Genomic DNA, 25,839 nt, shown 5'->3' on the forward strand with positions numbered 1-25,839 from the left:
GGCTTTAGTTTCGCTGAAACCGGTAATCGTGGAATAAAAAGAATTTCTGCAATCTTGGCTACCAGTTTATTGTTTTACAAGCATCTAGATCACTCCCAAACGAGCACAATGTGCTCCCTACAAATTTTTTCAGAAAGATAATGCACCGTGTCACAAGGCCAGGAATGTGATGGAGTGGTTCGAGGAATACAGTGGTGGGTTTCAGTTGATGTGCTGGCCCCCCAACTTACCAGATCTGAATCCCATCGAACACTTCTGGGACGTGACTGAACTTTGCATCAGAGCTCATTGCCTCCCTCCCCGGAATTTATGGGAATTATGTGACTCGTGTGCGAAGATGTGGTGAGATTTCCCTCCAGCGACCTACCGAGGCCTTACTAATTCCGTGCCACAACACACCGTCGTTGTTATCTGTGCCAAAGGTGGACATACCAGCTATTAGGTAGATGGTCATAATGTTCTCACAGTGTACATAAGTGTGTGTAGATGGGACAAAGGAATGGAGGAGGTAGTATATCAGTAGGAAACAATTGAAAGGTTCACTTGTTAATATATAAAATAAAATTTCTTTCTTTTCTCCATATTTAAAACTTTTTTAATGGTGCTTTTGTTGTAATGACAAGAAATGTCAAAGAAAATGCTGCCAGTTTACAGTGCAACTCAGTGAATCTAAGTGAAACTATAGTCAATGCTGTACTCCGACAGACAGTTCCACACTAATAGTCTGTGTCAACTCAGTCTCTAGAGACAAAAAAAATACTTAAGAACTCACTCAAATCTATACATAATACAAAATATATGGAAGCAGGATTGTACAGTTTCTCTGAGACACAACACCGACCGTCAGGCGATCGACCACGTTCAGTCGCAATCAGAGCACGTGTTGTGTGGCTCTCACAGTGATGCCGATCGCGTTTTCGAGAACAAAATAAATTCACACTGTTTCGTAAATATTTACAATAGAATGTTCACAAAGTGCCAATAGAACTTATGAGCTACTAATGCTACAAAAACTGGAAGTTTCGGCTAAATCTGAGGGAAGAGACAGAGCACTCCTCGGTGGAATGGCCACGCGTGGGCACGGCTGACAGGAGATGGAAGCTGGCAGTTGCTAACAAACTGGAAGCTAGGCAAGCCTGAAACAAAGTAGAAAATCATTCATTAGCACTCATTGAATTAGTTTTCATTCTCACAAGGGGACTGCGCCCCCACCTCTTCATCACAGATTTTGTCCAAATAGGCAAATTTGTGGTATACATACAGCTTGGCAAGAAATAAAAGTTACAGAAATGAGAGCTCCCGATGACCAAGCATTTAAAAAACAATTGTATTTTTGATCCAGGTCAGGTGAGACACTGATATTTATGTTAGCATAGTTTCTGGGAAGTCGTTGGCATAGTGGAAACTGTACAGAATGGTTATCTGAGAATCATGGAGTCAAGTGTCTATTCAGAAATATTTTTATCTTTTCTGTTTTCAAGTTTTACATTAATTACATTGCAGATAATCTAAAAGAATACTCCATATACTGTATTTATTAATATTTTTTTAAAAAAAAGTGTAAAGGGAAAGGTCAACAGAAATTTAGAACTGCAAATAAATTTCCAGGAAGGGATTGTAAGACATAAATGTTAACTTCTTATATAAAATTTGACAGTTTTATCATTTTACAGGTGATGATTTACATGCATGGTGGGTGATATTCATCATGAAACCGTACAAAGCACTAATTTTTGCACCATCTTGCACATGTTATAGATCCTGCATTTTTACAACTACACAGTTGTTTTAAAGTCTCTATAGAATAATAGACTTGGTTTACATTTATAAAATGTTCTCTCTCATTGCACAGTTTGGCAGAAAACTGTACGTAACACACCATCTTGTTCCAATATTGGTGAGGACAGCTGGTGATGTACAGTGGAATGTGTTTTGATACAACCTTTTTGGATGTGACTGCTTTTCCTCTCTCAGTGAGATATGTGTAGTTTTGAAGCTTTTTGATCAAATTCTTTACCTGATGACAAAAACAGAAATCGCAGGGTTGCACAAGCAGAGTGTGGGAATCACTTCCATACTGCTCCAAAAAAAAGAAAGAAAGACATTGAAAATAAAAGAAGAAAAATAGAAGCTTGCACAAAGCCACTCAACCCCAAAAGCTTTTGATTACCATTCCACACGCTTTCTGCATGGAATCGAAGGTAATGCAAAGGTGTGCCCACATGATGCCTCCTTTGTGTTCAACTTTGTGCATGTGGATAAATTTCCAGCATTGCAACTACACATGCACACTTGTGCATGTGTAATTTCCTGGAAATGGAGGCCACGTATAAAGCACATTGCTTTCTGGCTTTGGTGGGAGTCTTTGCGCTGTTGAGCAAACGACAGGCAGCTGGGCCCATATGTGTTTGATCGTGTAGTGTGTTGACATATGCTGTGAAGTGATTTAGGTGCAACGGAATGCTGCTCCTAAAGATTATTTGAATAAAATTTTGAGATGTGATGCCCTGAGCATCAAGTATGTGTCCTAAATGCTCTGATCATGTTACTGTAAATAATAAGATACCATAAGTTTCAAAGTTGGAAAACAGAGCAGTATAAGCCAGAAATTTATGAAAAACATTTATGAAAACTGTGGACAAATATTCATGCTATGGCAACTTAATAGTGCAACAGAGAAACCTGACATCCAAATGAAAGAAATGATGGGGTATGGGTAGGTCCTCAACAAACTACTAGAAATAGGAATGAAGGCCACTGATGATGAAAAAATACAAAATTGGAAAGCACAACCTCTTCTCTTGTGGATTCCAACATCTATAACATTTTAAATTTGTTGAGCCTGAGGATGTTAATCTACATATATTCTTTCATGATTTAAGTTTTCTAAAGGACTTTTTTTTATACAATAAAATACAAATGATGCAATCACAGTTAATTAACATACAGATTATGACTAAGAACCTCCCTTAACTATCTCTTACTTTCAGGCATAATGAATTAAATATTTTGTTTTGAAGTATGAAATAAACAGTTCAAACTGGTACTGGTTTATAAGTAACCTGTTACCAGCTAACGAAATGTTACTGTAGCTTTATTGCTGAAGTTTTCCCGACCAGAAAATCCAGACTCTTGTTGTGACTTGCTCCTGAAATTTGCAAACAAAATATTGTCACTCTGTATTTCATACCTTTCTTATTTAGATACTTTTTTACCTAAATCACATTTGTGTTTTCTTTTTCTGTCACCCTTTCATCACAGTACACACACCACAAGGCCCCAGACAAAGATCAACAACAGACTGCTTGTGCCATGAGGCAATTTGCGGATGCAAGAATGCAAGCGTGTGCGTGCATTCGTTCCACAGATTTTAGTGCGCGCCCTTCTGTTCCTATGTGTCTGCACTTGCATACGTGGAAAGAGGCACGGTATGGATCTACCTTAAATGGCTCGTGCATCACCCGATCTGTTCCAAAAACACTATTTTTTCCAAACACTTAGACACCTGGAGCTCCAATGTCTGCCACACTTGTTTCTGGTGAAGCCAAGCATTTACCACAAATTTGGACAAAATCAGTGGTGACAAGTAGATGTCATCCCCTTGTCAGTTATAAGCATTTACTACAGTTAATGGACAGCTCACCTACACATCCATTCACCCACATAGTACAGTATGTCCAGTTGGACTGCCTAGTTTTAAAATGAAATAATATGAAATCAGAGATTGATAGAAGAATGCAACAAATGGTATGATTGTTGTGAAAGTTGTGAGAATTTTATGCAGAAGTTTTGAAGTAATAGACAAAAAAGCTACAAATAGATGGCACTGTCACTGCTATACCTTGGCCTATAAATTGTATTCCAAAGCCCAGAGTGAGCAGCTCCACCTCTGAAATGTGTAATGAGATTAGCATACCAAAGGAAGATACTGGAATCATGTATTCCACTGAACAGCATGCATTTCTGGTGCAGGACACTGTACTACAGCAAAAGGTGCAGTTTTGAAACACAGTTTAATTTTCCAATGTGAAAACCATTTGTAAGCTCTTCAGCACATGTCAAAAGGTCGGTTAGTGTGGCTGATGATCTCATATGGAATGTCAGGTCCAGACCAACTGTAGTTACCCCTGAAAATGCCACCACACTTTCTGGACACATCTGAACAAATCCATCTGAAGAACTGCACCGGACACTGGTTTGAAGCATTCGAGCATGGGTACAATACTGAAAAAAAATCCACACATTTCCTTCAAAATTCAAAGTCAGCAGGTCACACCCACACCCACTGTGTGATAAATGGCTGACTTTGTGAACGCAGCAATTGATAATGAAGGAGTTGGTGTTCAATACAACGACAAAAATACAGGATATAACCAGCAGTAAATACACCAACAGCTGTATATTCATCTCTTGTTCACAGATGAAGCACACGTCCACAGGAATAAACAAAAGTGGCAATTTATGTTTCCAAAAATCCCCATTTGTGTTAAGCGTTGCAATCTCCCAGATTTAGTGTTTAGGCTGAAGAGGCATTATCAGTTCTTTTTTATGCAATAATTGATATCTGACGAATGTTATGTTGCAACTTCAGAACAACTGTAGTTCACACAAGGTGGGACCTGTCCACATCACACCAAACAGGTGTTTTGCTTTCTCGATAAATATTTCAGGAATACTGTCTTTGTGTTGGATTACCCAACATGTACTGATACAAGCATGAATTGGCCTCTCTCTTCATGCAGGCTGACTTGTGAATATTTTTTGCAGACTGCATTGAAAGACACTCCCTACCAGAACTATACCACCATGCCAAATGAGGTCAGATCATCAATCTGTGTGGGACTGAAACTATTTCCCTTGAGACACTACAAGATGTGAGGGCAAGTTTCACTGTTCATTCACACCACCTCTCTACTGAAGGTAGAGGACATTTTGGAAAGATTGAAATGTGATTACTAAAACTTTTTGTAGAGAATGAATTTATTTATATATGCTGATGCAAAATGTACAGCACACAGTGCAATCTATTAGCAGTTTCTACTGTTCTGAAATTGTATGAACTTCTTACTGTATTCACAATAAATATGCTTTTGTTGCACCCTTCTATCATTTTCTGATTTCATGTTATTTAATTTTAAAAACAATTAGTCCCTTTTTAACACAGCGTAAGTTCTGTAAATTCATTCATGAGATACAGAAGGAAGTAAGTTTAAAGTTTAATATCTTACACATACCAATTTCATCAGGGACAGAGTTACTTATGTTTAGCTTCAAGTTTTCATGGTTTGGTTTTGCCTCAGATAGTTTGTCTTTGATAGGACTTGAGGCTGGGGTTAAGGATCGTGTTGTACAATATGGAGAGGAGGGATACATTATACTTATCTTGGCTTTTGTTGTGGAGGAAAATCAACTCTTAATTCTGTTTATTATGATAACTGCTTCACACAGCTGTACTTAATATGGTTTTTAATCACTACTGAACTTGACAAAACAACTGTTATAAGGTGTATAAAATGAAACACAATGAAGCAAGCAACATGATATATTTCTTGAATGAATTTTCACTCTGCAGTGGTATTGGAATGGCATTTTCTTCCAGGTGTGCTAGTCTCGCAACTTCTGTGAAATTTGGAAGATAGGAGATGAGGTATGGGTAACAGTGAATCTGTGAGCGTGGGTGGTTAGTTTTGCCTGGACAGCTCAGAGAGTAGAGTTCTTGCCAGTGAAAGGCAAAGTTGTCAGGTCTGAGTCCAGATCTGGGACACAATTTTAATCTGCCAAGGAAATTCAACATTGCACATTGGTGGCTGTATTGCAAATACATATGAACATACACAACCTGTATATGTGATATGTACACAAATGTTTCTATAATGCTTTCCTGAAGACGAGTGGCAGTATTGTGTAGGCAGCCAGTGCAACAAAGGATCCATTAAGGCAGGACTGGTGAGCAGTGATAAAACTTGTAACAGCTGATGGATGCTGACCAGTGGCCACACACTGGTGTATTCAGAAAGGAACTGAGCTGTTAATGTTTGGTGAGGGAGCAGCAGAACTGTGAAGTTCTAGTTAAACCCACAAAGTTACGAATGACACATGTTCACGATGGGGTTAATACTGCCTGTTAACGAAGTGCTAAAGATTTGACACCAATAAATAAATAATTGATGAGGCACATATTTCACAGATCCAGTTTCCTGTGATAGAGCACAGATATGGAAAAAGTTAAGACATTTAATTCATTAATATGTTCGTGTCATTAACAATCACCTACAGTGGTTAAAAATACAAATTTCAGATATTACCTAAACACAGAGCTTGATTCATGGAGGACAAAGTCTATTTTAATGACTTGCAGGACACAAGCAATGCAGTTAACAAGTTTCCAGTTGCAGACAAGCCAAGGAAGTGTAAGAGATTGTTGGAAACATTTTGGATGAACTGTGTATAGCAGCTTGCATAAATTTAATGAACAGCATCTTATTTCCAAACAAATGCCTCTCTGTTGCATTTCAATAATTTTATTATGCCACTGGTGTTTGGGTTAAGTCCACCATCAGGAAATCAGGCAGAGGAGGAGGTTACAGACAATCATTCAGTAATGAACCTACATCAACATTAACCTGAAATAGGTTATTTACATCAGATCTGCATTATTTAATTATATAACCCCTATTCATACAAACTGAGAATATCTTATGCAGTGAATAGTCCTCTGTACTGGAAAATATGATTAAATCACTTCTGTTTACAGAAAGAGTAAAAGAATCGATGTAAAAAATTACAGACCGATAACTGATTTCCATCTGTTACAAAGTCCTGGAGCATATCCTAAGCTAAAACATTATGGCATTACTTCATTCCTTCACAGAGTCTTGCATTCAGTAGAGGCAAGTTAACAGGTGGATTCCATTCCCAGATTTCAGAAACTTATTCTACACTGTACAACACGGTTTGTTTCCTAACTGAGCTATGATGAATAAAACTTCTCAGATTCCATCCATTTCACTGTGTCAGAACTCTGCAAACTTCCAATGAGATTCACTCTCACCATCTTCTGGAGAAGTGTTTATGTGGGATCCCACAAGTATATCTGAGTTGCCACTCAGGTACATATATCAGACGCCTGCAGAATTTCAACACTTCTCCAGAAGGTTACGAGAGTGAAACTCATTGAAAGTTTGCAGAGTTTCGACACAGCCACACGGATGGAAGCCTGAAAAGATTTCATCCGCAGCTTGGAAGTTCTACATTCACATATGAGCTATGATGGTATGGAATACCTTCACAGATATGTGACTGGTACAATCAATATTAGAATAATAAAACCCTTTATATTGTATTGGGGGGGGGATGTTCAACAGAAATGAAAGTGACATCAGGTGTGCCTTTGTCCTGCATCAGTGTAGGAGTGGCATGGCTAAATGCCCTCCTTGTCACCACGCCATTACCCTGGGATGAAAATACAGGATCTAAACAACAGTAAATAAACCAACAGCTGTATTTTCATCTCTGATTGATTTCCGGAGGCAACTAGTTTCAGTATTCCACTATGCCTTCATCAGGCCCTCTATGGTAACGTGGTGGCTCAGTTTATGTTGCAAACAAAAAAGTATCATGCAAAAGCAAACCAATATCTGCACCAGCATATGTGACATAGCTGTACAATCCTAAACAATCAGTTCTCAGACTGTTAACTTTTGTAAGGACATGTAGAAGAGAAATTTGATAAAACCATTGAAACAAACACATGTGAGAGAGTAATATTTGTTAATTTCACACCACGTTTAGGTTCCAGATTACAAATGTTGCTCAATGTTATGACCATATGCAGCCGTGACAGTCCAGGTACCATTTCACAACTGTTCATGGAACCTTTCGAATAGTGGACCATGGAATGTCATGACAGGGTTTGTACACTGCTTGAAGATCATGTACTGCATCCAGAATTGTCAGCCACGACAACAGTAAATTCTTCAACAATTTGTGGTGCAATTGGCCATCGGGCTCTCCCACCAGTAATTTCCCAAATTGTCAGTTAATTCAAACTTCCAAAGTATGTTCTTCAACTCCAGTGGGGAAAGATCACCTCACCATATTGCTTAAATGCATCAATATTCATCAATATTTGCAAAAAGCAGGAGAACTATTACTGTTGTTTTGATAAAACAGCTTTATGAGTAAAGCCCCGCTCACCTTGTCCAGACTCATGCTTACTGTCTGCAACTGTAATGCACACTGATTCTCGTGTTTGAACCCTATGTCACTGTACAAGTATGGGTGCCTAACGGCAAGTCATGACACTAACATTGCTACCAATTCAAATCCTGCAGCTCACAGTCTGAACATCATTCCTATAAATTTGGGTACCTATATTGCAAATAATTTTTGGTCTGCTCTTGCTCAAGCAGTGAAAGTTTGATTATACCACCCCATGCACAAACAATTTATCAGATAGAAGTGGCAGCACTATCAGATTGTTCTCTGAAGCTCTTGTGGTCTGCAGGGAAGTATTGTCATTGGACGGTCATAATAAAATGCAAAATGACTTGGACTAAATCTCTAACTGGTTTAATGACTGGTAGCTCTCTTTAAACACTTGAAAAAAGAGAAAAAAACCAACAGTATCCAATTACAAGACCACCAGTGCTGAACCGTTGAGTATATCACAGTGATACTAAGTGGTGATATAAAATGGAGGAACATGTGAAATTGGTTTATTAAACATGCTTGGCTTAAAATGTTGAACATGGCTGGAGGTAGCGTTGCAATAGTAGAAAGTTTGTTGAAAACCCCTTGACCTATAGTTCGTCATCTTTAAAACCATCTTCTTCAGATGGATTAATGAATAACACCTAAAATGCTTAACATTATATACATGTTCAAATATAGTTATAAAGGAAAAGGAAAGCAAATTACTGACTTGCAAAGAATTTTTACACTTTCTGGTTACATGATGTGGAGGTATGTTAAGTATGTAGGCATAAGGCACACATGAAGGTCAGATTCAGCTCCGTAACGACAAAACCACAAAATACCATGCTGACTCTCATCAGAAAGGGCTTCACAAATGCAAATAGTGAAATGATGTCGTGCTGATGTCTCCCGAGTTGAGAAAAGTTTAGGGCACAACATGGCTGTACACGTATATGTGGAATAAGTGTGTAAAAGTGCGGAAGAGAATAGCACTAAATTGCTAAAAATGACTAAATTAATAAAGTACTGATAAAGAAAAAGAGGTACTTAGTAACCTTATGGCAGTATAAAAGAAAAACACATGGCGTTGTATTTGGCTGCCACTCAAAAATTTTTATAGAAACCATGAATTAAGTCAAATATAAAATAACTTGAAGTACATCATTTGTATGAGAAGAAAGCAAGGACGGGGCAAGAGGGAGGGATGGGGGAGAGACAAATAGCTGAAAGAGGGGATTTTGAGGATCTGACATGCCAATTGGACAGAATATGGCACGATATCCCTCAGGAGGACATCCAATGACTATATCGGCCACTTCTAAGCCAAATAACTGCTTGCATAAGGGCCAGAAGTGGAACAACGCATTACTGACTTGCTCAATTTCTGAAAGCTCTTTCTCTCAAATAAATCATCCAATTTTTGTGAAATTGGAAATTGTAATCATTTGTTTGTTTGTACATGTACGTCACAACTGCTGATTTCCATCCCATTTGAATAATTCCTTCATGGTGAGCCTTTTTTTCCCTTAGAGTGTATAATGTATAACTTGCATAGAGATCATTACTACCAGATATGTTATTAGCCCTTTAATTCCTTTGTTAATAATTTTTCTAATCAGTATCCTCTAAACTATGTACTGACTGAAACTTCCTGGCATATTAAAAGCGTGTGCCAGACTGGGACTTGAACCCACTACCTTTATCCTTCACGGACAAGTCTCTTGTATCTGAGCTACCTGAGCACTATGACCTTTATGTACTGACTCATTCCATGACTGAGAGCCTCTGACTGGCATAGTCCCATGGAACCTCATAGAGAAACTTAAGAAATTAAAAGACAATAAAAAATAGGGAATGTACAAAGATATGTAACCAGCCAATGGATAAACAGAATAGGACACAAAACATTAATAATGGTACAAAGTACACTCTACAATGGACTGATTGATGCTTGTGGAACATGTATGTTGTAGATGTAGATCAGATGACATACATAAATATCAGGTAATGGTTAAAATTAAGTACAATGCAAAGTATTTGCATGTTTTTTGAAACAAGAATAAGTTGCATTACAATTTGAAAAGCTACACATTAATACAGAGTAGCAAAACTCCATACTTTTCTGTACAATACATATAACATATGTCTTAACAAGAAGTCAAAGACATGATGACCAGAGGATAGATGTTGGGATAATGCCTCTAGCTTCGATTTAGCCACACTGAATTAGAGGAATGTGAGATATCCCGACAACAGGATTTCATAGACAGTATGAAAAGCAATGAATGTAACTGACTTGAAAGGTGAAGCAACAACCACAACACTGTCAATTATTCCATACATGAGATTTCGAATCATGATGGGCCACTGTGAAAAAATATATCATTATGATAAGATATGATGACTTCTGCTATACTTATATGAGAAGTAAGGAAATCTACAGTTCACCAAACCAGTTCAGATCCATGCTTGCATCTAAACTAATTAACAAGCTTTTGATAGAAAAATTGTCAAACAAGACAGCATGTTTTCTAAAGTCAGCAGTTATCCTGGAACAAAAGGAAGATCTAACCTTGCATGAAATGTTCTAATAACAGGTGTTTTACATATTCAATTAAAGTTGATATATTTTCCTATCTTCTAACTCATCACAGCATGATGCTCTTATAATGGAATCAGACAAACTGAAAAATAAGGAGAAGATCATAACTAAATATATAGTAGTGTGCAGATACAGCATCTGTTTTTGAAAAAAAGTGAGGCATTTCTTTCAAATAATGTGCAACTATCCTCACAGCAGGTGACATTGTTCTCAGCAAACTAACTGAATCTTGCATGGCAATAAGATTAGGAAGCAAATTAAGGGAAAAAATTACATACAATTTTGCACAAATCTCCTTATAATCTTTCTCATTGTCACTGGACTTCATAAAGTATCGCAGATACAACTGTCAGTCCTCTTTATGACATTTAAATTCCTTACCAGTTATCACAAATTCTCATCCTTAACGCGAAAAAGTTCTTCGTGTCTGAATGTTCTCTTCTCTGAGTTGTTCAGAACAACCTGGAATGTAGAAGCATCACATTAAACAAATGTCAGTCAGATGCAAAACTAGATATATGAGGGGTATTCAATAATTAAAGAAAACAAATTGATATAGAAATGGAACAGTCTGTAGGACAAGTTTTGTACTTTCATTGTTTTAGGTTGGCATCACTGGGACGAGCTGACAAGAGCTGACAGATAAAAATTGTACTGCTTATAACCTCAATACTGCATTTAGCAATGGCGTGTCCACTCAAAGTTTGCACATTAGTTGAACAACATTAAGTGATCTGTTTTCTGCTTTCTAGAGGTAAAAGCCAACTACTGGTAAAATCTTTTCTCAAACAATTTCACAGTATGGTGAATGTTGCACAAGCCACATAAATTTTTATAAGTGGGTAGAACAGTTCAAAAATAGTCAAACATCAGTGACTGGTGAGCAGTGTCCCTCCCAGCTGGTAAGAAGTGTCAACTTCTTCATTCAATACCTTCCCTGACAACATTACCCGTAAAGGTGAACATAGCAGCAAAAACAGTTTTAGTAATTGTTGGGACACTTCATAACATCATCAGTAACACACTCTACTACAGCAAAACAAACATAACATGGGACCCAAATGAGTTAATGCAACAATGCGAGGAAAGAAGATTCGCAGTATTTACAGACTTGACAGAATACTATGAAAGGGAAGGTGACCCTTCTCTAAACAAGATTTTAATGTGTGGTGAAACTTGGTTACACAATTTTGAACCAGAGTCCATAAGACAAACCATGCAATCGAAGCACACCAGCTCACATGTTCGAAATAAATTTAAAATGCAAGCATCAGCAGAAAAGTCACATTGACTGTCTTTTTGGATGCCCAAGGTGTTATCTTTCATGATTATTTGGAAGATCAGGGTAATGATACCTTCATTACAATGTATGCAGATGACACTTCAGGCCTTTGTTGGGGAAATGATATTCTTAATCTCAGCATAGAGGTAAAAAAAATTTATAGATATTGCAAAGGAAAACTTTGAAAATGACAATCTAAAAGTCAACTTACAAAAAATAAATATAATCCCCTTCAATGTTGGTGATTTGCAAACTTGTATTGATTCTCATGATGGTAATATTGTAGGGAAAATCTGCAGTGAGTGAAAATTCCTTGCTATATGCATAGACAGCAAACTACTATGGACACAACAAATTGACAATGTATGTGCAAGGCTATCATCTAGCCTGTATGTTTTAAGAAGAATAGCTCCATATGTCAATAACCAAACAATGAGGATGATGTATTTTGGTTTAATACATCCATTTCTAGCATATGGTCTTGCACTGTGGGGCGGGGCTTCCAAAACTCATGTAGACCGTGTATTTAAACTCCAGAAAAGAGCCTTTAGAATATTAGGCAAAGAAAGAGGCTAAAACATCATGTAAGGAGTTGTTTATACAATTTAAAATTCGGACTATCTATTCAATGTATATGTCTGAAACAATAGTATTAACCATAGAAGATAAGAAATATACCTGTCGTAATACAGAAATTCACAATCACAATACCAGACAAGTACAAAATTACCATATGATACACAGAAGACTGAAAAAAACTGCAAACAGTCCATATACTAATGAAGCAAAATACTTCACTGCACTGCCAAATGAACTGAAGTAATAACTGGAGAGACATTCAAATATACATCTAACATCACGGCTCATTGAGGCGTGTTTCTATAGCCTGCTGTAGAAACTAAAATCTAAAGTATTATTATGTCAAATGATTTGGACTACATTCTTAAGTTCCTATTATAAAGTAAAATTAGATTGTATACTGTTGTATTGTACTACCAATTGCTATGCATGTAATTACATGTTTCACGCAAGTAAATTACAAATTACAAAAATTACCGTAAACTGTGTCTACTACTGAGACAAGCTGACAAACAAAGGAAAGCCAGGAATGAGAGAAAAATACTGCGGGTCTCAAAGAAAAGGCGAGGTATCACTACACGACATGATGCTGCTGCGGTGGATGATGCTGCTGCCAGATATGATCAATAATGACAGGGGGATCAGTCACAGTACCGCTCATATCATCATGACAAAAGTTCTGGAAAGGTTGTGCGCTGTCAGTTCCTCACAGGCTGCCAGAGGAGCGGAAGTTGAACAGAGTGTCAACAACACTGCTATAAATGTTTTTTATTTCAGTCTTTGATCACAATATGAATTCTTAATACGATGACCGGTTTCAGTCCTAATGACCATCCTCAGATCCAAGGGTGCACCCAGGATCTGAACTGGGGGGGGGGGGGGGGGGGGGGGGGGGGAGGGGGGGGGGGGCAGGTCATACTAGTCTCAGGAAAAAGGACTCGAGACAACATACAGCACTTCTTATTAAATAAAACAGTAAACCAGTGAAAAACTGCTTTTACTAAACATTTTAAATACAAGGATGCACTTGTACAATCCGAGAAAACATGCAGCATTTCTTATTAAATAAAACAGTAAACTAGTGAAAAACCACGAATATCTTCTGCTGCTGACCCCCCCCCCCCCCTCCCCCGCCCCTTGCTGGGTACGCCCATGCTCAGATCTATAATATACAAATATGTACACCTAGTGAGCAGTGTGTCTTTCAACATAATACAGCAATACGTATCACAAAACACTATCATACAACCAGGGAGATGTACAGAAAATATGGTAAAACGTACCTTTTTTACACCATGTCCTAAAGTGATTAGGCCATAATGGCATCGTCAAAACATATAAATATAATCAGCATAGCATTGTCATAAAGATCTAAAATAAGGTGTAGAATAGGCCGCATCATCCCAACAGCCATTATTGCAACTGGCTAGTGAAGTACAGTAGCTAACAGAAATTTGTTTCCCTGCATCATTATAAGGAGAATGAAAACTGGCGTTCTACTGATTGGAGCGTGGAATGTCAAATCCCTTAATCGGGCAGGTAGATTGGAAAATTTAAAAAGGGAAGTGGAAGGATGTAGGTTGCAGTAGGTACTGGGAGATGAAGAAGCTTGCACGGGATAGAGTAGCATGGAGAGCTGAACCAGTCTCTGGAATGAAGACCACAACAACAACAACATCATCCCTAGATGTCACAACAGTCAGCTTAGATGTAGTCATCATTTACGCAAAAAACATAATCTGATAAAAACACATTGTGTAAAATACGTGTAGTAGACTTTTAAAATTGATAACTATCACAGAACCTAAATTGTGATACATTAAAAGGCGGATATAGTTACCCGTACAAAATTATTAAAAGAAATGTATGAATAGAATAGGACCGATCCTTTTTATGGTGAATTTACGGTCAACAATTAATATGCGTATTACATTGCCTGTAGCAACCTATAAATTGCCTATGAAAGATAAAATGTCTATATGACAGCTGAAAAAGGACAGATCAATGATCTGATGTTATGTAGGCGTGCACAGATCTTAAGAACTTAACCACTAGAGGGCTTTACATACAATGTAAACTTTTCAACAACATATTAACAGTCAATAAACAGAATTATATAGTCTGGTTATACATTTGATGAGTAGGTAGGACATTATCAGTTACAGGATTAGTGCAATTAATGAATGGAAGTAAGGTAAATGCCTACTGTTCTCAACATAAGTCATCAAGTAAGGCTAGGTATAAATACGTGAGGCATTATTTGGTTATTGTAGTATGTTATCAAAAAAAGCAAATTAGGTATTGGGCACAAAATCGCTTTGTCCATTGAGCACCCTAGTGGGCTCATGATTTTTTGCTACAGGCAATATAATACGTATATTAATTGTTGACCGTAAATTCATCATAAAAAGGATCAGTCCTATTCTATTCATACATTTCTTTTAATAATTCTATACGGTAACTGTATTCGCCTTTTAATGTATCACAATTTAGTTTCTACGACAGTTATTAATTTTAAAAGTCTGCTACATATATTTTACATAATGTGTTTTTATCAGATTATGTTTTTTGTGTAAATGATGACTACATCTAAGCTGACTGTAGCAACATCTAGGGATGATGTTGTTGTTGTTGTGGTCTTCATTCCAGAGACTGGTTCAGCTCTCCAGGCTACTCTATCCCGTGCAAGCTTCTTCATCTCCCAGTACCTACTGCAACCTACATCCTTCCACTTTCCTTTTTAAATTTTCTAATCTACCTGCCCGATTAAGGGATCTGACATTCCATGCTCCAATCTGTAGAACACCAGTTTTCTTTCTCCTTATAATGATGTAGGGAAACAGATTTCTGTTAGCTACTGTACTTCAGTAGCCAGTTGCAATAATGACTGTGTGGACAATGTGGCCTATTCTACACCTTATTTTAGATCTTTATGACGATGCTATGCTGATTACATTTATATGTTTTGACGATGCCATTATGGCCTAATCCCTTTAGGACTTGGTGTAAAAAAGGTACATTTTACCATATTTTCTGTACATCTCCCTGGTTCTATGATAGTGTATTGTGATACGTATTATGTTGAAAGACACACTGCTCACTAGGTGTATATATTTGTATATTATAGATCTGAGGATGGTCATTACGGACTGAAACCGGTCATCATCTAAAGAATTCATATTGTGATCAAAGACTGAAATAAAAAACATTTGACAGTATTGGATCACTGTTTCTATACGCGACCATGTTGTAGTTGGTGAAACACTGCTGCACCTGGAATGACATCACAATGAAGAATATTGCTTCTTCTCTCATATTGTTATGGGAGATGAAAGACAGTATCACAATTTTGAGTCAGAGAATAAGCATCAGAACCAAGAGTGAAGCATACAGGTTCACTTCCACTGAAAAATTACAAAGATCTGAATGCCATTCAAAGAAAGTCATAACGATCTTTTTCTTTGATCTGTTCCTCATTGACTTTCTGGAACATAGCACCACAGTTAACACACAGTGGTACATGACAGTTTGCAAAAACTGAAACACACTGTCAAGTTGGCGGACAGCAATTCTGTTGCAGAACAATGCCCACCCATGTTTTCCAAGGCAGTTTCAACTGTGTTTCAGAAATATCACTGGGAATCCCTTAAACATCCTCCACAAAATCCCCATGTCTCCCGATATGATTTCCATATTTTTGGAGTCCCAAATAAAGACATTTGTGGCTGTCTATTTGCCTTTAACAGAGAGATGCATGCCTAGGTAGATACGAAGCAACTGCAAACATATTTCTGTGAAGGCATTTACAGTTTCATCTCACAGTTGGATAAATGTATTAACAGTTAAATTTGAAATAATAACAAGTTTACTTACTTTTCTCTCATCTGCCTCATTTTCGTTTAACTGGCCCTTAAATTTTGTAAACTCTTCCACAATACCAATATTTGGACCAGAAATTCAGAAGTAAATAAATTACAGCTGTTGCAGAGCTATTTCAAGTCTCTTTTTATTTTCTGTACATGACTAGGATAGCACCTCCTAATGACCTGCATAAAGCGAGGCCCTGCAGTGTGTAGCAGAGTGCACTCACATCTAAGAGGCAAGTCAGGCTGCCTCAAATTAGGGTTTTTGACAGTTTCCCTAAATTGGTTAAGGCAAATGCCACCCACCATGGATCCTAGGAACAGGACGCAGCCTACTTTTTATCTTGTCCTGGTTCTATGAGTTTGTGTTCCATTTACAATAATAAAATTCTTGGAAAAATATTAAACAGTAACTTTTCTTCCTTCCTAGCAATTTGTCAAATGGTCATATACACTTCCGGCCATTAAAATTGCTACACCAAGATGAAATACAGATGATAAACAGGTATTCATTGGACAATATATTATACTAGAACTGACATGTGATTACATTTTCACGCAATTTGGGTGCATAGATCCTGAGAAATCAGTACCCAGAAAACCACCTCTGGCCATAATAACGGCCTTGATATGCCTGGGCTTGAGCTTGGATGGCGTGTACAGGTACAGCTGCCCATGCAGCTTCAACACAATACCACGGTTCACCAAGAGTAGTGACTGGCGTATTGTGACGAGCCAGTTGCTCAGCCACCATTGACCAGACATTTTCAATTGGTGACAGATCTAGAGAATGTGCTGGCCAAGGCAGCATTCGAAGATTTTCTGTACCCAGAAAGGTCCATACAGGACCTGCAACATGCGGTCGAGCATTATCCTGCTGAAATGTAGGGTTTCGCAGGGATCGAATGAAGGGTAGAGCCACGGGTCGTAACACATCTGAAATGTAACGTCCACTGTTCAAAGTGCCGTCAATGCGAACAAGAGGTGACCGAGACGTGTAACCAATGTCACCCCATTCCATCATGCCGGATCATACGCCAGTATGGTGATGACGAATACACGCTTCCAATGTGCGTTCACTGCGATGTCGCCAAACATGGATGCAACCATCATGATGCTGCAAACAGAACCTGGATTCATCCGAAAAAATGACGTTTTACCATTCGTGCACCCAGGTTCGTCGTTGGGTACACCATCGCAGGTGCTCCTATCTGTGATGCAGTGTCAAAGGTAGCTGCAGCCATGGTCACCAAGCTGATAGTCCATGCTGCTGCAAACGTCGTCAAACTGTTTGTGCAGATGGTTGTTGTCTTGCAAACGTCCCCATCTGTTGACTCGGGGATCAAGACATGGCTGCACGATCCATTACAGCCATGCAGATAAGATGGCTGTCATCTCGACTGCGAGTGATACGAGGCCGTTGGGATCCAGCACGGCATTCCGTATTACCCTCCTGAACCCACCAATTCCATATTCTGCTAACAGTCATTGGATCTCGAACAACGCGAGCAACGATGCCACGATACGATAATCCGCAATAGCGATAGGCTAGAATCCGACCTTTATCAAAGCCAGAAACGTGATGGTATGCATTTCTCCTCCTTGCACGAGGCATCACAATAACGTTTCACCAGGCAATGGCGGTCAACTGCTGTTTGTGTATGAGAAATCAGTTAGAAACTTTCCTCATGTCAGCACGTTCTAGGTGTTGCCACTGGCTCTACCCTTGTGTGGATGCTCTGAAAAGCTAATCATTTGCATATCACAGCATCTTCTTCCTGTCAGTCAAATTTCGTGTCTGCAGCACTTCATCTTTGTGGTGTAGCAATTTTAATGGCCAGTAGTGTAGCAAAAACTGAGACCTGATACAGCTCTCTTTGCCAGTCTTTAGAGGAAAGAAATCTGTATCAACTCACATCTTCTAGAAATGAAAACTATAGTTCAGCTCATGTGACTATATTATGAAAATGATTGACTGGTACTCACCATATAGTGGGGATGTTGAATTGCAGGGAGGTACAACAAAAAGACTGTTAAACAAGTGAACTTTTGGCCAAAAGGGCTTCTTGTGAAGTAGACAACTCACATGCAGGGATGCATGCACACGCACACACACACACACGCATACACACACACACGCACACATGACACTGTCTCTGGCTGCTGATGCCAGACTATGAACAACTGTGCATAATGGAAGAAGCAATCTAGATGGTGGGGGTAAGGGAAAAGCAGGGGCACGGAAGGAAGAGATAGCAGGACAGGGGTGCACTGCTTATGTGAGCACACAGGGATGAGGTGGGGAGAGGGTAGAGTGACTAGATACAGTCAGGAGGTTAGAAAGAGGGGGAGCAGAAAAGGAGAGAAGTAAAAAGATTGTCTGTGCATTGGTAGAATTGATGGCTGTGTAATGCTGGAGTGGAAACAGGGAAGGGCGTGAGTGACTGGAGGACGGTGACTAATGATGGCTGAGATCAGGAGTGTTACAGAAAAGTAGGATATATTGCAGGGAGAGCTCACACCCACACAATTAAGAAAAGCTGGTGTTGGTAGGAAAGACCGAGATGGTGCAGGCTGTGAAGCAGTCATTAAAATGTAGAATGTCATGTTGGGCAGCATGCTCAGCAACCGGATGGTCCAACTATTTCTCAGTCACTGTTTGTTGGTGGCCATTTATGTGGACAGATAGCTTGTCAGTTGTCATTCCCATGAAGAAGGCAGAACTGTGGTTGCACATTAACTTGTAGATAACGTGACTGCTTTTACAGGAAACCCTACCTTTGATGGGATAGGTGATGCTTGTGACTGCACTGGAGTAATTGGTGATGGGAGGATGTATGGGACAGGTCTAGGACTATCACAGGGATATGAGCCATGAGGCACAGGGTAGGGAGCAGGTGTGGATTAGGGATGGACAAGGACAGTGTGTAGGTTTGGTGGACTGCAGGATACCACTATGGGAGGGATGGGGAGGATAGTGGGCAGGACATTCCTCATTTCAGTGTATGATGAGAGGTAGTCAAAACCCTGGTGCAGAAGTGATTCAGTTGCTCCAGACCTGGGTGGTAGAAAGACGTGACGGGAATGCTGCGCTGTGGCCAAATGGTGGGACTTTCGAGGTGGTGTGTGATTTGAGGGACAACGCATGAGAGATTTGCTTCTGTAAAAGTATGTGAGGATAATTACAGTCCGAGTGAGGCCCTCGCTTTTAAGAGTGGCCGTTCGTCACTACAGGTGCGATGGCCACAGGCAACTAGGCTATACGGAAAGGACTTTTCGGTACGGAGTGGGTGGCAGCTATCAAAGTGCAGGTATTGCCAGTGGTTGGTAGGTTTGATATGGATGGAGGTACTGATGTAGTCCTCTTTGAGATGGAGGTCATATCAAGGATGGTGCTTCGTTGGATTGAGAAGGGCTAGGTGAAGCAAATAGGGGAGTAGGTATTGAGGTTTTCGATGAATGTGGATAGGGTGTCCTCACCTTCAATCCAGATTACAAAGATTTCGTTAATGAATTTGAACCAGATGAAGGATTTGAGATTATGGATGGTTAGGACAGATTCCTCTACATGGTCCATGTGGATGCCCATTACTGTATCACAAATTTGTTTGCAGGTGATGCCATTAAAATTGCTACACCAAGAAGAAATGCAAATGATAAACGGGTACTCATTGGACAAATATATTATATTAGAAGTGACATGTGATTACATTTTCATGCAATTTGGGCGGATAGATCCTGAGAAATCAGTACCCAGAACAACCGCCTATGGCCGTAATAATGGCCTTGATACGCCTGGGCATTGAGTCAAGCAGAGCTTGGATGGGATGTACAGGTACAGCTGCCCGTACAGCTTCAACACGATACCATAGTTCATCAACAGTAGTCACTGGCGTATTGTGACAAGCCAGTTCCTTGGCCACCATTGACCAGGCATTTTTAATTGGTGAGAAATCTGGAGAATGTGCTGGCCAGGGCAACAGTCGAACATTTTCTGTATCCAGAAAGGCCCATACAGGATCTGCAACATGTGGTCGTGCATTATCCTGCTGAAACGTAGGGTTTCGCAGGGATCAAATGAAGGGTAGAACACGGGTCGTAACACATCTGAAATGTAATGTCCACTGTTCAAAGTGCCATCAATGCGAACAAGAGGTGACCGAGATGTGTAACCGATGGCACCCCATACCATCAAGCCGGGTGATACGCAAGTATGGTGATGACGAATACACGCTTCCAATGTGCGTTCACCGTGATTTCACCAAACACAGATGTGACCATCATGATGCTGTAAACAGAACCTGGATTCATCTGAAAAAATGACGTTTTGACATTCGTGCACCCAGGTTCTTCATCAAGTACACCACCACAGGCACTCCTGTCTGTGATGCAGCATCAAGGGTAACCGCAGCCATGGTCTCCGAGCTGATAGTCCATGCTGCTGCAAACATCATCAAACTGTTCGTGCAGATGGTTGTTGTCTTGCAAATGTTCCCATCTGTTGACTCAGGGATCGAGACTTGGTTGCACGATCCATTACAGCCATGTGGATAAGATGCCTGTCATCTCGACTGCTAGTGATACGAGACCGTTGGGATCCAGCACGGCATTCTGTATTACCCTCCTGAACCCACTGATTCTATATTCTGCTAACAGTCATTAGATCTTGACCAATGCAAGCAGCAATGCCGCGATACAATAAACCGCAATCATGATAGGCTACAATCCGACCTTAATCAAAGGCTGAAACGTGATGGTACGCATTTCTCCTCCTTACACGAGGCATCACAACAACGTTTCACCAGGTAACGCCGGTCAACTTCTGTTTGTGAATGAGAAATTGGTTGGAAACTTTCCTCATGTCAGCACGTTGTAGGTGTCACCACTGGCGCCAACCTTGTGTGAATGCTCTGCAAAGCTAATCATTTGCATATCACAGCATCTTCTTCCTGTCAGTTAAATTTTGTGTCTGTAGCACGTCATCTTTGTGGTGTAGCAATTTTAATGGCCCGTGGTGTAATTGTGGGTAAGGATACAATTGGTCATGGTGACCATGACTGAGCTTGTAGGTCACCATGACAGAGGTTATACGTCTGGAATCCATCAGGCATTGGGAAAGGTACAGTTGATAGTGGCAAGGTCCTGGACACTAGGGACATTGGTGTAAAGAGGAGTGTCATCAATAATGACGAACAGGGCACCACATGATAAGGGAAGGAGTGTAGGTTGTGGGTAACAGCTTGACGACGTTGGTCTATGAGAAAAAATGTTCAAATGTGTGTGAAATCTTATGGGACTTAACTGCTAAGGTCATCAGTCCCTAAGCTTACACGCTACTTAAGCTAAATTAACCTAAGGACAAACACACACACCCAGGCCCAAGGGAGGACTCGAACCTCTGCCGGGACCAGTCGTACAGTCCATGACTGCAGCGCCTTAGACCACTCAGCTATTACCGCTTGGTGGTCTATGAGAGCAGAGATTCTTTCAGTGGGGGCACAGTAGCTGGCAACAATGGGGTGCCTAGGTGGTTCGGTTTATGGACTTTAGGAAGCAGGGAGTGGTAGGGATGAGGAGAGAGACTCAAGGGAGAGGTTCTAGGATGAGCCTAAGGATTTGAGGAGAGACTGGCGATTCTGCTGAATTTCTGGAATAAGGTGACTGTGGCAGGGTTTAGGTTGACGATCTGACAGCTGGCAGAGTTCTCTCACCAGACAATCCCTCACCTCTACCCTGTTAACTCTCCCCCTCTCTGCCCCAGCCTCCTCCTTACCCCCACCACCAGGCTGAGTCTCCCATTGTGCGCTGCTGCTAGCAGTCTGCCTCGGTAGCTGGAGGCAGTGGTCATGCATGTGTGAGTTGGTTTGCATGAATGTGTGTGTGTGTGTGTGTGTGTGTGTGTGTGTGTGTGTGTGTGTGTGTGTGTGTTGCCTAGCTCAGAAGAAGGCCTTTTGGCTGGAAGCTCACTTGTTAAGCAGTCTTCTTGTTGTGCCTGTCTTTGACTCAAAATCTACACCATATAGTGAGTAGCAGTCTACTCTTTTTATAGAAATGTTTTTATTGAATCTTGTATCTTCAGCATAATGTAATTGGGTTGATAAAATATCTACTCACCAAGTGGCAGCAGAACACGCACATAAAAGAAGGTTATAATTAGTCAAGCTGTCGGAGACAGTGGCTAGTTCTTCTGGCTGAAGGGTTGAAGGGAAATGAAGTGGTGTGAAGGAAAAGAACTGGAGAGGTCTAGAAAAATGGGTAGATTTGGAACATTCATGAAGAACCATGGGTCAGGGGTGACTTACTGGATGGGATGAGAAGGAAAGACCAGCTTTGAAAGCTTATTTATTTTATAATCTTATTTTATGGGTGTGTTCTGCCACCATCTGGTGAGCAGATTTTTTTTATCTATCCAATTACATTATATGGTCAAAAATTGATTGTTTTCATTATATCTTCAATAGTTATATCACTTAAAGTGTAGCTGTAATGTGGACTCTTTTTTTCAGTAGTTTTACATATTACTACATTATTTAAACAACAATAACTCCCTATGTAACAAAGTATTGACTAACTATACAAGTTAGACATTTTTGGGATTGCAAATCATTTAAATTTGGACTAATCATGAGGTCAAAATATCATAGCAGAGGTACTGGATGTTCATTAAGGGAGTGAAATGCTTAGTTTGGTTTTCAGGGAATGGAAATAAAGCCAGTTGTCTCCCAGGGTGTAGCTCCAGATTTCATTTTGCAGGAAAGACTTCAAAAATATGGAATTAGCCAAGATTTACAATAGCAGTAAGGGGTAGCTGTTTTAAAGAGCCTCCTCCCCCTTCTCTCTCTCTCTCTCTCTCTCTCTCTCTCTCTCTCTCTCTCTCTCCCTCCCTCTCTCTCTCTCTCTCACATACACACACACACACACACACACACACACACACACACACACATACACGCACACACACCTAGGACTGCAGTGAGATCAACATCTGAAAAGAGGTCGCCCAAATGCTAGTGCAACAGTCTGATCTATTACAAGTGTCTATGTTCCGCACTTCAGCCAGATGCAAATAAGTTTCTACCATTCAACAGTTTTACTAAATCCCTACCAATTCAAAAAACAATTAAAAGCATGTGATGTTAGCCTGTCCTTCTACAAGTCTTCTGATTACCTAGATTCAAGGGTCGAAAATTCCTGTCAGCTGTGTAGTGAGGGGATGTGTTCATTGTAGGCCTGCAAGAAAAATGGTTGAGTTCAGTTCTGTTTGCAGGCAATGTATCAACTTCAATTGAAGGTGATGATCAGAAAAAATTCTGACCTTTGTCATCGACACACTTGATACCGTAGAAAACTGTTTTCAGCAAAATGAGTTGAAATTGCACATTGAAAAGACCCATATGGTTCACATCAAAACTGAACATCCCAAATAAGTGGAGCTTAAAATAACAACTGACTTATGGAAAAAGCTGACACAATTAAATTTCTTGTAGTAAATGTGGACAAGAAGTTGAGCAGCAATTTGAATATTGACTTGTTACGAAATGCACTATGTGATCAAAAGTATCTTGACACACCCAAAAACATATGTTTCTCATATCAGTTGCGTTGTGCTGCCACCTGCTTCCAGGCACTCCATACCAGCAACCTCAGTAGTCATTAGACATTGTGAGAGAGTAAAAGGGAGCGCTACACGGAACTCACGGACTTCGCATGTGGCCAGAGCCATAAGACCTGGGTAATGGAACAATGAAAGAAAGTCATTTGGGTGGATAAGTATTCCACAGGCACCATTGTTACTTTGGGAGACACATCATTGCTACATTTGTATGACCGTTTCGCTGATCAGGTCCATCCCATGTTCCCCAATGGTGATGCTGTGTTTCAAGATGACAGGGCCCCTATTCACAAATTGTCACATCCTCCCTGACTGTCACAATTACCAGATAACAATATCATTGAGCCTTTGTTGTCTACTTTAGAGAGACGGATGTGTGATCACTATCCGTCTCCACCATAATTGCCTGAAGTCACCACTACGAGGGTGGTTTAAAAGTTCTCAGAACGGAATAGAAAAAAAGGACTTACATCACTGAAACTTTTTTTTATTTTTCATTGTAGTCCCCTTGTAGATTAATGCACTTGGTCCACTGATGTTCCAGAGCCTTGATACCATTTCGAAAATGACTTTCCTCCAGGCCTGCAAAATAGTTGTCAACTCTAGCTATCAATTCTTCATTTGAAGTGAATCTTCATCCACAAAGAGAAATTTTCAGTTTCAGGAAGAGATGGAAGTATTAACGGAGCCATATCAGGTGAATAATGGCAGATGTGGCAACAATTCATACCTAAGTTCGTGTTATTTTGCCATGTCGAGGGCACACGTGCGTGGGCGCGGATTGTCTTGATGGAAGGTGACTTTCTTCCTTGCTAAACCTGCTCTTTCTTCATGTATCTTTCGTTGCAATTTGTCCAGGAGGTTAGCCTAGCATTCTCCAGTAATTGCTTGCCCAGTGGGGAGATAATCTACAAACAGAATCCCCTTCGCATCCCACAACACTGATGCCATGACCTTTCCCACCAAAGGAATTGTCTTTGCTTTCTTTGGTGGTGGAGAATCAGCATGTTTCCATTGCTTTGACTGTTGTTTTGTCTCTGGGGTATAGCAGTGCAACCAAGTTTCATCCGTGGTCACAAACCGGCGCAAAAAATCTTGTTCGTTTCTCCTAAACATTCTTCCAATATGTCTATTCTTGCGATCTTGCAGATAATTTTTTCACTTCTAATTCTTCAGTTAGAATGTGGTATACCTTATCAGATGACATCTACCAAGCATGAGCAATTTCATGCACTTTCAATTGGTGATCCTTCATGACCATTTTGTGCACTTCTGCAATGACTTCTGGAGTAGTGACACATCTCGGCCAACCACTGTGAGGATCATCATCTAAGCTCTCCCCACCAAATTTAAATTCATTTGTCCACTTGGCAACAGTTGAATATGAAAGAGCAGAGTTCCCATGTGTATTCTGGAAATCTGCAAGAATGTCCTTTGCTTTCATACCTTTCTTTATGGAGTACTTAATCGCTGCTCGAATCTCAATTTTTTCCATCTTTGCAAACCACTATGTGGGAACAACAACAGAGCCACATCACCACCACAGCTCTCTTCCAAGAGCACTGACATGACATGTGTTTACAGGCAACAGTCCAATGAATATCACGTGAGCAACTCATTGCGCTAGCACTGACAACTTATTATTTTGTAATCTTTATCTATCTCTTAAACGTATTTTTTGTAGTGGGACCTAAGTTACTGTTTA

General features: G+C 39.9%; 1 protein-coding gene across 6 annotated transcripts in view; it reads right to left on the reverse strand.

Annotated features, from left to right (window-relative positions):
• Positions 1–584: 584 nt before the first annotated feature.
• The window catches only part of LOC124552514 (lysine-specific demethylase 4C-like), a 362,897-nt gene continuing 337,642 nt past the window's right edge, over positions 585–25,839 (reverse strand). For all 6 annotated transcript variants that reach the window (XM_047126804.1, XM_047126805.1, XM_047126806.1 and 3 more), the window contains 2 exons: positions 11,180–11,260; positions 585–1,136 (listed from right to left, as the gene is read on the reverse strand). In XM_047126804.1, coding sequence (XP_046982760.1) covers positions 11,186–11,260 — 75 coding nt within the window. In that variant the 3' untranslated portion in view covers positions 585–1,136; positions 11,180–11,185. The remainder of the gene's footprint in view (positions 1,137–11,179; positions 11,261–25,839) is intronic.

This window comes from Schistocerca americana, chromosome 10 (assembly GCF_021461395.2).
Source record: "Schistocerca americana isolate TAMUIC-IGC-003095 chromosome 10, iqSchAmer2.1, whole genome shotgun sequence".
NCBI classification, from domain to species: Eukaryota; Metazoa; Arthropoda; class Insecta; order Orthoptera; family Acrididae; genus Schistocerca; species Schistocerca americana.